The sequence below is a fragment of the Lepisosteus platostomus genome, chromosome 2 (genome assembly GCF_059453375.1).
Source record: "Lepisosteus platostomus isolate fLepPlt1 chromosome 2, fLepPlt1.hap1, whole genome shotgun sequence".
Classification (NCBI taxonomy): domain Eukaryota; kingdom Metazoa; phylum Chordata; class Actinopteri; order Semionotiformes; family Lepisosteidae; genus Lepisosteus; species Lepisosteus platostomus.
This window is the reverse complement of record NC_142612.1, coordinates 53983346-54000131: the sequence shown is the minus strand read 5'-3', so window position 1 is coordinate 54000131 and position 16786 is coordinate 53983346. Positions and strand designations below refer to the sequence as shown.

Sequence of the window (16786 nt, the reverse complement as noted above, 5' to 3'; positions counted from 1 at the left end):
ACCAGCACAGAGCTTCCTCATCAATGTAATAGGCTAACCTCTGTCGACAGTTTACATGTGCCAGCTCACCCAACATGAAAGGCCACTGGGAGTAAACTGTGTGTTCTCATTATATAATAATGGAGATTAGTCATGCAGCAGTATATCTATACCCAGGGACCTGCGGACATACTAAGAGAGTTTACTGCATGCTCACAAAGGCCAAATTTCATTTTACCAGAAATGTAATGTCTCCTCTGGCACTGACCAGCTATCAACAGCATTCAAGAATTTCTTCTACGTCAATGTGTCAGAAAGTGTTTTTGCAGCTTTCAATGGTCAGTTATGAATTGTGTGCAGAATAGATGGAAGATAAATTTGAAGGCAAGAAAAGTAGTTTTTTTTTCATTGATTCTTCCTGATCTTAACTCATTATATGTTTTAAATGAGAATCAGGATGCCCTTATGCTGTTGTTTCTCTTTTCAGTGAGGCACAAACCCTGTTTTTCTCTCAGGCCTGATCTGCAATGGTATGGCCAAGACTTGCTATCCCACAGTCACCTTTTCTTATAGACCAGGACACAGAAAACAAGTAACGTCTATGGAACTGGTGCACAACCTTCCCCCACCCCCACACCCACACAAGCACAGTCAATTAGTAGAGGGCCCCAGGGCCTGCGCTGTCTTCTCACTCTGCACTGTGGGTGGAAAACAACTGATCGATAATCCTCTCCACTCGGGGGGGAGGAGGCAGGGATGTCCCGTTCTTGCAGCCCCCACAGAGCAGAACCCCCCGGAGACGAACCCTCTTGCTGTCTCCACACCCACTCAGAAGCCCCGGGGGCACCCAGGCAGTGAAGGAGGGTGGCTGGGATGCCAGGTGCCTGCCTGTTTCTGCTGACGGCGCACTGCACAGCTCACAGGACTCTTTATTGCTACTGTTAATTTGATCCAAATCCACTTAATGGGGGTTGCAGTCACCTAGTTTCGGTCTCAAACACATGTTTTATACACATGTATACAGTTTAGGGAGTTTAGGAAAGTACCTTACACATTTAGGTGTAGCATCGGGGTGCCCCATATCCACAATCTTCAGCTTATGCAGCCTTGAGCCCTGGCTTCCATTTCACACCATTGGATGATTTTAACATCCTTCCATTTTCTAACCACTTTATCCAGTTCGAGGTTGTGGGGGAGCCCGTGACTGTCCTGGCAAGATATGGTTAGGATATACCATGGACACCAGTCCATCACAGACTTGCACACTCACGCCAGGGCAAATTTCCCAACTAACCTACCAGCATATCTTTGGACAGTGGGAGAAAACCCATGCGAAACCCATGGAAACATGGGGAGAACATACAAACTCCACACAGACAGCACCTCAGGAATTGAGCCCAGGGCCCTAGCACTGCAAGGCAACAATGCTGGCCACTACACCAGAGTGCAGCTGATGCTTTTAAGAGTGGAAAGTATTACCCCAGTCCAGATTTACATTATATCTTTGCTCCACCAGTGTTTATGTACAGTGTGGAACATATTTTGCAGCACACATATTCTATTTAATACAACACCACAATGCTTTCCTACTCTATTGGCGACTTACAATACAACTAGCACTGTCCTAACTTGTGCGCACCTTTGTGATGATACAAAACACTGCACCACCATTCTTCACATTTAACACAAACGTCAATCAAAAACAAAGCATGTATGCTGCATTATTGTCAGTTGTAGACTGCGTACCAATAAATATTAATATAAATCGAATTATATCTCTAGGTTCTTTGCACAGAACAAGCACAGCATAAAAGCATATTGTGTCAGACCACCCTCTAAATAGGTAGCTCGTGAGGTCTGAGCACATGAAACTCACGATGGACAGCAAAATATAATGCAACTGAGTTTTAATTCAGCACAATCTCCAGTACATACCAACAAAGACCTGCTCTAAAACAACCAAGTAACCAAGCACTGCTAAATCCCTAAAAATCCCAACCATTCCTAATTAGCCTCATGTGAGAATATGGCTCTTAAGCCCTCCACCAATTAACTCATTAACCTCATGTCAACCTATATGCAGGCTATAGAGGTTTTTATTGGCCTTAAGTGGCAGGACAGCTTTTTCTATCACCCTCACTCCAGATGGCCAGCTGCACAAAATTAAACAAGGCTCAAACCCAGACCTGAGGGATTTCATTTATTTACCCACGAAAGAAGAAGGGCTGGTTAGCCAAGGGGAGCATTTGAAACTTTGCCCAGGAAAGTGAAATGAAACTCAGTTTGCATTTCTGTACCAGCACCCTCTGCAGGTAGCAGGCAGGAGCTCTATATCTGTTGTTCAGGAGTACCTGTGTGTCAAGGTTCGAGCCTTGTTAATGTATTGAGTCAAAGCAATCTGGCCTAACTCATACATAAAATACTTGGATTGCGCAGTGGTTAGCATGGCTGCCTTACAGCACTGGGTCCCTGGGTTCAATTCCTGGGGGTGATGTCTATGTGTAAGGTTGTATGTTCTCCCCATGTTTGTGTGGGATTCCTCTGGGTGCTCTAGTTTCCTCCCACAGTCCAAAGACCTACTGGTAGATTAATAGGATTCTGTGAAAAATTGACCCTGGTGAGAGTATGTGTGTGTCTGTCTGTTTGATGGATAGGTGTCCTGTCCAGGGTGTACCCTGCCTTTCTCCCTTTGCCTGCTGGGATAGGTTCCAGCTCCCCTGTGACCCTCAACTGGATAAAGTGGTTGTGAAATGGATGGATATAAAACACTTTTCAACCCTTAGGATCAAGGAGCTCTTGACTTATAGGAGGGTACCTACTTCATCCACTACTGAGGCACAGAACCAACAAGTGTCATCGGAACTTGAAGGAGTCAGAACCTCATTCTGTGTCATTTCTTCTACAGCACAATATCCTCTCACCATATGGGGGTGTTAGTTTGGAAATGCTGGTCCAGAAGGAAGAGACCCACCTACTTGGTCCATGAACACCAATTCCAGCAGCAACCTGATTTTGCGCAGAGTTCTTTCATCCCAGTACTGACCAGGATCAGCGTTGCTCAGCCACTGAGATCTGACCAGAACAGGTTGTGGGAATGTAATGCTATTGCTTTGCTCACATCGTGACAATGCAGAGTATCACATCGACAAGCTTGTCATGGCCAGCAACCGAGGAAGAACACAAGCTGACTCTTTGGCCTCTGACAGGCAGTTCATTTGTTTCTTCAAATAATTCTTGTGAAAATCACCATGGTGAATTTGTACGACATTACCTCAGTTTACCTACAATAGGGTTTTATTATGTTGTTGTTTCAGTGATTCAAATTCTGCTTTACTATGATTTAATTGTGATACATTGCTAACTAATTTTCTCTTTTACCATGGTATACCATTCATTTCTACAAGAACCTGGGGCTGGGTGCGAGACAGGAGAAAGTCAAGGTCTAAATGAACCGCAGGTGCTGGGTGGAAGCACCGCAGACACCTACTTCCGGAGCCAAAGACAAACATGCTTACTCTGGGTGGGGAAGATCTGACAGAGACTGTGCACAGATTTCTCTCTCCTTACAGGCACCTGGGAGAGTGAGGGAGAGGCCAAGACAGAGGCTGAGCAGGTGGGCAAAGATGGAGGCCAGGAGACCACAAGAAAAAGTGGAACGTCAGACACGTGACTGTTTCACCCACTTACACAGCAAAATACAGAAAGAGACAATCATTTCAACTCTGAGGTTGTGGAATGGAAGTTATTAAATGAAAATTGGGAGGGATAACAATGACAAAACAATCTCACCCAGCTGTCCTCATCACAGTCATTACAAAAATGAGCTACACTTCCTTGCGCTTTTGTCTCAAGCATCCCTCCTCCACCCCGTCTGCACCTTGTAGCTCCCCATTGGTCCACTCAGTCTGAATGGGGTTCGAGCCCTCTCGTCCTCTGGCTAGGAGGCTGCCCATTAACCAAGTGGGCTTAGCAAAACCTTACATTAGTCATTTTCTAACTGCTTCTTCCAATTCAGGGTTGGGAGGGAGCTGGAGCCTATCCCAGCAAGCAAAGGGTGTGAGGCAGGGTACACCCTGGATGGGACGCCAGTCCATCGTGGAGCACACACAGACACAAATACACACACACTCACACCAGGGCCAGTTTTCCTAGAAGCCAAGTAACCCACCAGCATGTGTTTGGGCAGGTGGGGAACTGGAATGTCTGTAGGAAACCAATGCAAAACCAGGGAGAACACTCAAACTCCACAAAGATAGTACCACAGCTCCAGTATTGAACCCATGGCCCCAGAACTGGGGGTGAGGCAGCAATGCTAACCACTGTACCACTGAGCCAAACCCATCCTAACATAATAATTCAAACATTCACATGCATCCAATTCTTGGATGTGGTTGTCCCTCATGAATTACAGTTCAAATGCTTCATAGGCCCCAGTTATTGTCTCATAGTAAAGTTCAGCTGGCCTCTTGTTCCCATTTCATTGTTGCCAAAGTTTCTGATTGCCAAACTATGCAAATAATTCCAGTCTTACTATTTTGTAAAGGAACAAGTAATAAGTTTATTCCATGCTGAAACAAGAAGAAAGAAAACTCAACGTTTCGGCCGTGGAGTCTTCTTCAGGTGTAAGCTATTTTGTATTTTGTTTATTGTTGATGTCTTCTTTTTTTATGATCATTACAAGGTGATGTTAATCTCCTAAAAGCAATTACTTTACTGTGCTCTGATTCTATGTTATTGTTATCAAATGTGAGTGATTATCCACATATCCAACTGCACCTCCTGTTATTCAGCTTAGAGGTTGCTTGCTGAATGAAGTGTGAATTTCGAAAGTCCCCATTTCCTTATAGATGCATCCATCCACCCATTTTTTGGGAATACGGGAAGAACATACAGACAGCAGACAGCACCCCATGAATTTAGCATGGGAAGCTGAGAGGCAGCAATTCTAACCACCATCACCACTTAAAGCTATTTCTTATTCTTATGGTTCATTCAGATAGTTAAAGATGTGGAAATATGAAGTGTCTGGAGAGAATGTTACTTTTTCTTGTATTGAAGCCTTTTATTGGGGATTTACCACATACCGATCAAGGCTATTAGAACTTTTACACCACGAGGCCCAAAACCTACCCTGCGTGAGTGAGAATTTGACAAAATAATACTTATAGAATATAATATCAATCTAATATGGATAATAGGCACATTATTATTCTTATAAATACTGTACATTTGAATATGTATGATCCCTGAAAGATGGATCTGGTTTATATCCCGTGCTTAATGCCTTGTCCAGGGATTCGACAGCAGTACCTGCACTGAGGAACCGAGCCCCCCTAACCTCAGTTCTAACCACTATACAGCACCCCCTAAATTCAATCAGCAGGGATACTATTCTTCAAATGAAAACACCAACATTTCCCTGTGAAAATATGTGCGTCTGCCAGGCATATTTCTGTGTAGCAATGCGAGATGCCTCTAACCCCGCAGGACAGTGGGCTCATGCCTTTGGGAAGCGGATTAAAGTTCAGGATGTTGGTGGGGAGGGGATCGCACTCAGATGGGCTCAGAGAATCTGGCATAGGGGTGAGGCCCAGCCCTGGCTTCGCCACGACTCTTTCGCCAGACTCCCCGCAGACCCCTCCGGACTCAGATTACACAGACGGCAGGGTGTGGCCACTTTATTAGGAAGTCACTGAAAACTTCAGAGGAGGCACACTGAGAAAATCCTGTCAGGGCTCTGATTTCCCAGATGACTTTGGAAATATAAAATACAATAATCCTAAGTATAAAATGACTTAACTTAAAATGAAAATCCTTTTCCCTGAAGTAGGAGTCATGACGTACCTCCTTTAAGCTGCTTTGCATTAACATCCTTCCATTCAAGGAACACTTAAGCAGAAAAATAAGGAGAAATTTAAGACATTTAATATAACTGGGCACTGATGTGTATTTGGTCAGCCATGTTTGTGAAAACTGGACATGATAATGAACACTCAGGGCTCTGCACACGCCTGTCAGGATTCACAACATCAATCACTCAATTTTGATTAAGCAGGTGTGAAAAACCCCGCTTATCAAGCCATGTGTGATAGATTTGAGGCCCAGGCAGCTGCCTCTAATCCTGAGAGTAGTTGAGAGCAATTAGATGTGCAGTCAGTGATGGCATGGAGTGGGCGAGACTGATATTCATCTGTGGGCAGAGTCAGTGCCCCTGTCCGTGTGCAACTCTGAGTCGTGAAAAAGATCGCCTGCCTGCCCAGCATTCAGTTCCAGGACAACAGCACAGCAAAGTGTGGTAAAGCTGGATCAAGTGTGGTAAATCACAGCTGAAACCAACACAAAGGTAACACATTCTATAAACAGTACAATTGCCCGATCACTGTGCAAATTTACCAGAAAAGTGATCTGAAGGGGTCTTGTGACGTGGAGCCCCCTTCCCAGACAGGAAGCACAGTGCACCCCATTGTATCACTGACATAGGAGTGCCCTGCTTCTCAGCCTGGCCACCAACCCCAAACGTCCCCTTTACACTTTTCAATTATTACAAGAGGTACATCACAAAGTTCTTTTGGACTTGCAAAGAATATATATTTTTGGTATTTTTTTTTAACGCCTTTCTCCCTCACTGCTTCAAAAGAGGAAATGCTGGAATGCTCGTATATTGTATGAGGTCATATGTGGGACCTGTAATTATAGCAGCACTGGCTGATGGCCTAATCTCTCCCCAGATGTGGCTGATCTCTATGTCTTTTGCATACTGTGCATGATGTGGATCTGTAGGATCTGTAAACAGTAAAGAGGAACTGATTAGGGTTTGCAGCATGATCCTGCCTCTGTATGAAGTGACAATCCACTAAAGGGTTAGTACTTAAAGATGGTAAGGTTTGCTTAAAAGGGAAAATACCTTTTAAAAACATGTTTGTGTGTGCCTCCTTTTCCCTGTTTTTCCATTTTACATTTTTTCTGGGAAGATGTGATACAGCATATAGCCAGAAAACATCTTCCTAACAAAGAAGACAAAGTAATTAAAGTACTGTTTTTCCATTTTGCATTTTTTGTTTCTGGGCACACGTGATATATAGCCCGAAAACATCTTCCTAACAGAGAAGATGGGGTATTTTAAATCCTCAAAAGCACTGACAATGTTGACATATAAGATTTCTGTGAGGAAATACACCCACAAATCAGCAAACACAGGTGGGAAGTACGTGGAAGTGCTGTTAAAGCAGAGAACGGGAAGCTCTTCTTTAGACAAAGGGTTGTGGGAGCATGGAACAAGCAACCCTGCCATGTGGTTGAAGCTGAGAGCCTGGCTTCGGTCAAGAAATGGCTGGAGAAGATCCTTGGATCAATAAGCTACTGCTAAACAGGCTAGATAGTTTGAATGACCTTCTCTCATTTGTAACTATGTATTTATGTTCTAACAATTTAAATTAATTAAACGCAAGTCTGCCTGGTTATCCAGGGACACATTTGCACTATAGTCAAATAAGGCCACGCACAAGCCCACACGCAGCACTAAATCTCACAAAGATTTCCCATAATGCTGCGGGACCCAGAAGGCGGCCACACAGGCTGGTCCAGACGGTGTGGTGTGTGGTTGCTGGGCTGTGGTGGGAAGCACTCTCACCCATTCCTGTGCAGGCTCAGTTTCACTGGTCCAGAGCCAGATCCGGACTGCTGACAGCACATGTCTCCCTCTCCTTCTGGCACGTCCCGTGTGCACACACACGTGTCAGTGTGTGTTAGGCACACTTGGAGTTGGCCTGCCGTTGGATTTTTTCAGTTTTGTAGACCATACGATGGACTTCTGCTGCGCTTTCTGTATTATGATGACGCCATCCTGGGCTCTAGAGAACACTGCAAGATGTCACTCATGCACTCTCTCCTCAGCATGCCATTAAAAACAACTGTGTTATCAGAAGCTTAAAATCTTATTTAGCATATCACCTTTCAGTAAAACAGTTATAGCTATTGTAGTCCAAAACGGATGTACAGAAGCTGCTTTGCCACTGGGACCTGGTTTGTTTAACTGACTAGACAGAAAAACAAATTGATTGTAACCAAATACAATCTGCTTTAACCCATCCATCCATTTTCTTACTGCTTTCTCACTGCCCATACAGGATTGTGGAGGAGACACGGCCTATCCCTTCTGTTTTAACCCAGCCCTGTGAAACTTAATTTTGTGTTCTCATCTGCTTGCACAGCTGTTGAAGTAATCAAAACGGCCGTGAAACATAAGACAGTTATTAAGGATTTTTTGAAAATTGAATTTATGGGGAAAACGATCGTGTCTGTTAACGCCTTACTTTTTACATTGGCAGCACAGCTCTTTGGAGATTTTACAGCCCCTACGGAAGGCAAAATGCTTCATTTTCCACGGGAATAAAGGCTGCAGTTTATCTGGGCAAGTGCATTTAAACGGAGGAAAAGGAGGCACTTCTTAACACAGAGAGTTGTGGGAATCCTGAACAGGCTGCTCAGCTGTGTTGTTGAACCTGCCTCTCTGGCTTCTTTCAAGGAAAACAGCTGGACGAAATCCTTCGATATCAATTAGCCACTGAAAAAACATTCTCTAGAGGGGTTGAATGAGGTCTTTGAGTAACTGACGTCTTGTTATTAAACCGGCGAATCAGGTTGCCTGCGGTTGTGTTTGAGGGCCACGATGGGATGAGCTGTAGGACTCGGCACACAGTGAGGACTGCGTGGATGGGACGCAGATGCATTTTTGTGAGGAGCAGAGAAGCGGTAACGTTAGGCCGGAGCTCAGCCCTGCAATGTGGACGGACAGGGGGCTGGCTGTTGGTGGGGAGGGGTGACACCTTGTGTGATCCGGGAGATGCAGACAGCGGTGGAGATCAAGAGACCCAGGCAGGGGCTGACGCTGAGCAGGCATCCCCTGCAGGAAGCAGCCCACGTGACTCCAGGCTGAGCGCCTTAGGAGGGGGACAGCCGCAGGCTAAAGCCATGATTGAAACCTACGTAGCTATGAGGCCACATAGGTACTGACTTACGTAGCTCTCAGTACTAATCTCGGTTCCCAGCGAGCCAGCGGGTTTTCGTGGAGAGCAGCACAGGAGCTGCTCTATGGCTCGTGCTCCAGGACTCCTCGGCCAGCCACACTGTCAAGCGGAGCCTGTGCGATGACAGGGGGAACTCCGGCATGCGGACACGCCCGCGGCTCCGAGATTCGGACCAATCGGAGCTCGCCCTCCCTCTGTCCGAAGCAGCTGGCAGCAGGGAGAGGTGTGACGTGGGGTACTGTCACCGTGCCAACCCTAGAGCTCCTCACAGCTGACTCCAGGACCACGCTCCGCGGAACCCCCACTTCAGTTACACCCGCCAGCACACAGTCAACACAAGGCAAAAAGCAAACTAACACTCCCCCAAGCGCACGCACAAACAGTAGTTTCAAGCACAGCTGTGCAGATAAGAACGTGAGGTTATTTTGCTCCCTGGCCCAGACTCTGGCTTCACATGGTGATTTTACATTGGCGTACAAAAATCAAAGATTGATGAGCAGACAGCTTCTGTTGCTGCAACAAAATACTGCTGGGACACTTTCACACTGCCCCAGAGGCAAAAACTGCCTTTCAGCTGTGGTGTTCTGTAGATGTTCTGCAGCAGGTGGATGCAGAAGTGCCAGGAGTGTATGAATGCCTTTGTATGAAATATCATATATCTCAGGCTTTCTGTAATATAGGTTTGTAGCTGAACACCACACACACCCAATATATACATATGTAAAGAGACGTGCACAGAGCTGTTGTTTCGTGCCCTCCATACCTAGCGTACCAGACTGCATTCCACTCCACTCGGCTGTGAATTTTACTGATCCCCATTCACTCCTGAACAGGCACGGCTCTGTTCTGTGTGCGTTAACGACAGGCAAAACGGAAACCGGTCTCGCATCTGATCATCTAGGATATACCAGCTATCTTGCAATCACAAGACGCTCAATAGCCCGCTTGTCCGGCTCAGGAATCACAAACAGCAAACAGGCGGTGGGAAACACAGGCACGTGGCCTCGGGGATGCGCGCCGCCGCTTCAAGGGTAACAGAGCGCCGGGCTGCGGAATCAGCGTGACCTTATCGATTCGAGACCATAGACTGTCTGCGATTGGGAAAAAAACTGCGCCAGCAACGCAGACACGGCGTCTGGAGTTCTGAATGGCCGCAAAACACACACACACACACACAGCAAAGGCCCTCTGATGTTAAACAAACAAATAAAAAAAAAACAGGGGTCGTAACTCTTGCTGGCTCTGCTGGCTGCCTTTGAGAACAGCGCCGAACGTCAGGTCTTCCCCCCCGCCCACCATCTCCAAATTACCCCCTCCCCACTTTCAACTGCAGAGCAGGTGTTCAGAGCCGCGGTGTGTCAACACGACAAGGTGGGCGCACTGACACCGTGCCAGCCCATCCCAGCCGGGCAGCCGAGACCTGCCAAATCGTAATGAGCGGAATCCACTTCAAATCAAGCCCCCAGATTCTGAAATGCAAAGCAAACGCAACATGATGGCCGTGTCTCCCACTGCCCATATCCACCTCTGCTGTTACACACTTCACTTCTAACTCACACCGTTGTAATAGCGTTGCGTGCCCCAAGTTTTTCCGCGCCTCTCCATTCTCAGAGCTAGCTTACCCTCAAGCAACCGTGCGGACGCTAGGGAGAGAGACGGAGAAAAACAAAAGAGCTGAGCGATGTGGTTTCAGATTAAGCACGAACAGCTACCCAACAGCTGAGCTGACGACAAGAACGGCCACAGGCATGTCCGAGGAACGAGACGGAGCTATCCCGGGACTGGGAGGAGGTATTGCCTTGCGCACTCCAAAGGCAGGGATCGCTGCCCAGAATAACACGTGTAGGAAGCAGTAACAGGGCTGTCAAAGGAGTAACGGAGGAGAGAGGAGGGGTGAGCGAGAGAAATTGTTGACTAGAAACTTTTGAGGATCAGCGCTTCGCTATTTTGGCCCGAATTTTAGTGTATCGCTTTAACCACCTGTCCGCGCTGCAATTGGGATGATTATACTTGCCTAACAACAACAGGCGTGCCACCTGCTTTCTCGGTTAATAGTAGATTTATCTACACACATTGGTCCGCCACCAACTCCTGCAGGTTCTAAATAAAAACGAGACAACGGAAACAAGAATCTCCCACAGTCAGTGCTTCGGGGATGTCATTTTACTCGGCAAAAAGCTGTGCCTTTAAAGCTGGTTAAAAAAAAGTGTGGTGGAAACACGACTTCTGCTTCCACTTCAGTGGAATGCCCTAAATACCTTCAGAAACGTTGATGTGGTGTAGGGAATTGAAAACAAAAACACAATCAAGAACACTGCAGAGCAAGAACAACATTTATAAACCCCGCTAAGAGCGCGGAGATGCGTTAAATGCACCCAGGTGAGATGCCGAGCTCGGCGCGCCTTACCTGCCTGGTGAAGAGAATGGCCGCGTCATGGTGCTCCTGGTGGTCGTCGTCCAGCGGGTTCTGCTGGTTCTGCCACTTGCAGAAGCTCTTCAGCGTGGCCGCGGCGTTCTTGCTGATCTCCAGCCCCTTCTCTTTATCGGTCACCACCACCACCTTCACCACCGACAGCCGGATGGGATTCTCGATGCTGGCGTGGCCGTACAGCTTAGAGGCGATGGAGGCCAGCGTGAGCAGGTAGTGCTCGAGGTCATCGCCGTACTTCTGGGTCATGGACCCGTCCGCCACCAGGAGCAGCTCCACGTGCCGGGCGCGGGACACCGAGCGACGCGTGCGCGGCCTCCCCGGAGGGGTGTGAGCTAGTGGCTGGGCAAACCACCATGCCTCCTCGCCGTGCGCGTCGTGTCCGTCGCGACCTCGACCCCTGTGGCCGCCGTTCCCCAGAGCCCTGTGATGTTGTTCCGCTTTGCCCGTTCCGCCCCGGGTCCCACAGCTCTCCCCCGTGGACACGGCCTCGAAGCGGAAGCTGTCCCGAGTGTAGAGGTGCAGAGCTCGGTCCGATTCCTCCCTGTACACCCCGTTCTCGTGTCCCTTCGCCCTGAAGAGGGGTCTGAGGGTGTACCGGCCGTGCCTCACCGCAAAGAAGCCCTCCAGCCCGCCACACAAGTTGAACAGTGCCAGTGACTCCGGGCGGGAGTCCACCGTGCCACGGTAAACGCACTCCTTGTGCGGTGGCCGCCCGTGTTTGCTACCCTGCAGCGCATCCACATACTGTGTGCTGAAATGCGGGGACAAGACGGACTCGTCCCTCTCCAAGTCCAAGAGGAATTTCTTGCCGTCCGCGTATACTATATAGCCAATCTTGCCGTCGCCGTGGTAGATCTGGTCGATGCTGTGAACGATGCCGTGCTTCCTCCGCGGTCCATGTCTCCCTCCAGGTGAGGCGGCGACAGGTGGCGCGGCAGTGCGCACAGTCGGGCTGGAACCCGAAGCTGTGACGCTGGCGCGGAGCTCCATAACGCACAACAACGCGAGCTTAAAGAGCAGCATGTTTCCTCGAGCGGAGAAAATGCAACAGAGAGCTGTCATCTCCTATCTCAGAACGGCGTGTTTATGTGCACTCTACCACCTAACCTCGATTAAAATCATAACAACAGTTTGCGCAAAAAACTTGGGAAAAGACCTGAAGGTGTTGGATTTTTGCACATTGCCCCTTGATACTCGGACATACCCACAGAACTCATGAAAAGACGAGTAAGCAAAGGCATTGGGGCAGGGGGAGAAAAGGCAAGCAGGAGGAAAGGGAGAACTCGCGGGGACTGCGCTGAACTTTTAAGACAAAACACAAAGTTCCCTCTTAAAAGCGCTGGAGAAAACGAAAAGTCCTGCCCATCGCTGTTTCTGTCTTTTTCTCCCGCCTCCCTCTTCTCTCTCTGGGCGCTGCGGTCTGGTCTGTAAGAATCAAAGTGCGGAGTCAAGTGTCGCTGAGGCTCCGAGGGATTCAGCGCCGAATACGCCGCGCTCAGCGACACCCGGAATCTGCTCCCATTCCCGGCGTCCCCGCCGCCGCTCGGAGAGAGGAGAGTTGTAATCTGGAGATGAGGAAAGGCTGAACAATGCCTTTATAGCGGAATGTCATTCCTGTCTCGGCTATTTCAGCAATTGGCCAAGGCAGTGAGAGAGAGAGAGAGAGGGAGGGAGGAAGGAGAAATTCCAAACAGACAACCACTCCTACAATTTGCCGTCTCGTTCAGTCAGAGAGAAAAACACACGAATGTTTTGGTTGGAGATACGCAAAACAGTTTTACCTTCTTTGCTTTTAAAGAGGAAGGACCTGGCATAAACAGTCAATTCGTCGTGGTCATCGTCGCTACTCGCCGAGTTGATTTTGCCGTCCGCGAAGCTGTGACCGGGTGTCAGTGTTGGGACAAGCGCAAGTTTGTTTGAGATTCCCCATTTGCTTCTCCTTATAAATAATTCTTGTACCGTCCAGGATATAAAGTATTTTGGTTGTCATTGTTATATTTCAAATTTAGATATTCCTTTCCCACTATATATATACTTTTTTTCTGCAACTCTAACCTGTCCATCTCAGAATGTTGAGCTGAGAAAGAGGTTTTTGCCTCAGCATTAGCTTGAGAACAGTGAGTTCTAGCATAAGACAATAGAGTGTTTTAGAAAAAGCATTAAGAAGTTAGAACTCATCTTCTCTGTGGCAGTATTAAGAGTTGAGTCAGGTGTCTCTGCATTAAAGTGAAAATTGATTCTTGTGTTAGTATTAAGAGACAGAGATATCTTTGTAAGACACTGTATGCCGGTGACCTGGTTCTGTTGTCACCCACAGAACAGCGGATACAGCAGAGCCTGGCACTGCTGGAGTGGTACTATCAGACATGGGCACTGATAGTCTGTTGGGTTTTCTGGAATAAAACAAAAACATCACATATCAAAGTCAACAAAATGACACTGTGCAATAAACAACACTGCCTCACCCACTCGGACATACTCACTAAAACTCAACATAAACTGGAATGGTTCCGGGTCATAAAAAAACAGTACAAACTGGCAAAATATCAGCGTGAGAAACAATAAAGAGAAGCAGATCCTGTTGATATACAGGTCCAGTGACCACAGCCTAGACATATATACTGTTCTTCACAGGCAGACCTGGCATTTCGGAGAGGACAGACTCAGTGTCCACAGCCTGGACATAGATACTGTGTGACACAGGCAGACCTGGCTGCCCAGAGAGGACAGGCTTAGTGTCCACAGCCTGGACATAGATACTGTGTGACACAGGCAGACCTGGCTGCCCAGAGAGGACAGGCTTAGTGTCCACAGCCCGGACATAGAAACTGTGTGACACAGGCAGACCTGGCTACCCAGAGAGGACAGGCTCAGTGACCACAGCCTGGACATAGAAACTATGTGGCACAGGCAGAACTAGCTGTCCACACTGGACAGGTTCAGTGAGCACTGCCAGAACATAGAAACTGTGTGACACAGGCAGTCTTGGCTGTCTAGAGTGGACAGGCTGTGCTCCCAGTGTCAGCAGGGAGAAACAGTGACAGAGCGGCAGTTTCTGCTGTACTGTAAAAATAATAAAGGTGTAGAGAATGATTCTTCCCCCAAATAACTATTCTACACCCAGAATTAACAAATAATATTAATATTCAAAGTGGGTGGTACAGTGCCACTGTGATTAGCATTGCTGCCTCGCAGTTCTGGGGCACCGATTTCAATTCTGGACCTGGGGTGCTGTCTGTGTGGAGTGTTTATGTTCTCCCTGTGTTCTTTGAGTTTCCTCCAGGCCCAAAGAGATGCTGGTAGGTTAATTTGCTTCTGGAAAAACTGGTGTGAGTTTGTAGTGTGAAATGAAGCAGTTTGAACAACTGTGCCACTGTGTCGCCATAAGAACAACATTAACATTAATAAGCTGAGAAGGGAGTATATTTATGTCAGTATTAAGAGCTGAAAATGGAGTGTTTCATTGTCACTATTAGGAGCTGGGAATGGAGTGTCTCAGTGTCATTGTAAAGAATGTCTTAATTCCAGACGCATGAGCTGTTAAAGTTTCAAAGCTCATGCACTTCACTCAAACACACAAACAAGCAGCCAGTGCCCCTTTCCCCCCAGAAGACCAAACAGTCTGGTTCGATTTCCGAGAGGGTTTGCTTCAGCCTCTAGCTGTAGTGCCGACAGATTGCATGCACCAGCAGACCCCATCGAAACACCTCAGCCCTGCAGACACTACCTCTAATTTCCACACTGGGCTGCCTCTTCCTCTGGTAAAGGCACAGGGCACAGGGCTGAGCGCTGGTGCCCTGAAGCTGGAAGGCTACAAACAGTATCCTATTCCAGCGCTGGAGAATGTCTGACCCATGTCCAGTCTGTCTGTCTCCCCTCTGCAATATCATAGCAACTTCGATTTTCCTGCTTGCTGTGAAGGACACACTCACCAGTGCCTGTGTATGTGCCCTTTGTGCCAGTGAAATCTGAGACGAGGCTGTCTAGTGGTGAGATCTGACAGACTGGGATGGAACGTGATTTGGTTTTTTTATTTCAGAATGCATGGAATCTGGAGAGCTACAGTAGTGTGACCAGTAAGGTCCCGGTTAGAAGCCTGTGAGGTATTAGTAGGGGCTGAGGGCCTGAGAAAGAGGTAGAGAGGCAGTGAGGGCTCTTCGCTAACTTTATGAAAGATTACCATTGTGTACCATGGCAAACTCAGAGGCAGGGGAAATGAAGAAACAGAAACATGTATTTGCTCAGTTATCAAACTCTTTCACATCAAACTATCTCTTGTAAATAGTATTTGTCTATCAAACTCTGATAAATACTATTTATGTGTTAACTCTGCAAGCAGATCATGTTGGAACATTTCTGCAGTGAAATGTCTGCTGTACAGCCTGTATTTATTCGCTTGTACATCACATTACATTAGACATTACAGTGACTAGTGAGCAGGAAGGGCCGTATCACATCACAATTTGTGAGAACTCGAATGCGAGTTTGCAACAATATGGCTACTTACAGTACTTTCACAAAGTTCACAATATTGTGCTTAATTATAATGTCAGTGAATTTATTTTGTTGCCAAGATTTAATAACAGGTCTGAGAAATTGGAACTGCAGTTCCCCTTTAAGAGTATTTGCCAAATCAAACTAAAAAAATGTCTAAAATACATCTATTTATACATCAACAGATATGTATCTTTGAACCTTTGTGGTTGGGATATTCATATATGACTAATTGTGCTGTTAATGTTTATATGAGCTCCTACCTTGCATGCAGATTTCAAATAATAACTGTATAGAGTCTGGCAGAATAATTCATGATTGTGTGTAGTGGTGATCTTGATTTTCCACTTTGGAGGTTTCATTGCACATTGGGTTACCAATTTAATCTGTCGTGAAAATATCTAATATAAATATCTATTTCAACACTGACAACTTGGGGTGTGCGAGTAAAGGTTAGCCTGCAGGCTAAATCAAATATACCGTATTGTTTAAAATATGTTGACAAAAAACTATGCAAAATAATCAAAATAAAAATGTATTGCATAATTGTAACATTGTAGTATTGTCTTTATTTATTTTTTTACATTTTAACAATATGCTGTATAACCTTACCCTCTGTTCATCTTTGTGTACTGTTTTCCCACATTGTCCAGAAGATTAAAAAGATTATCAACATAAACAGCCTAGTCTTTTCATAGTCAACTTCTTCAGAGATCAGTGTTTTTCAAATTTGAGCACTCCCATACTGACACGATGCCAGACCCTATGAAATGAAAGAGGTGATATTATGTTTTTGCACAGTTTTCTCACTTAGATGATACTATTTGGTTTCGCAATGCCTCATACTGGACAACAT

At 46.7% G+C, this 16786-nt stretch overlaps 1 protein-coding gene across 1 annotated transcript in view; it reads right to left on the bottom strand.

Annotated features, from left to right (window-relative positions):
* adamts5 (ADAM metallopeptidase with thrombospondin type 1 motif, 5 (aggrecanase-2)) overlaps positions 1–13205 on the bottom strand; it is a 28725-nt gene extending 15520 nt beyond the window's left edge. The window contains exon 1 of the mRNA XM_088608482.1: positions 11413–13205. Within this exon, the coding sequence (XP_088464608.1) occupies positions 11413–12498 (1086 nt within the window). The 5' untranslated portion in view covers positions 12499–13205. The remainder of the gene's footprint in view (positions 1–11412) is intronic.
* Positions 13206–16786: the final 3581 nt, after the last annotated feature.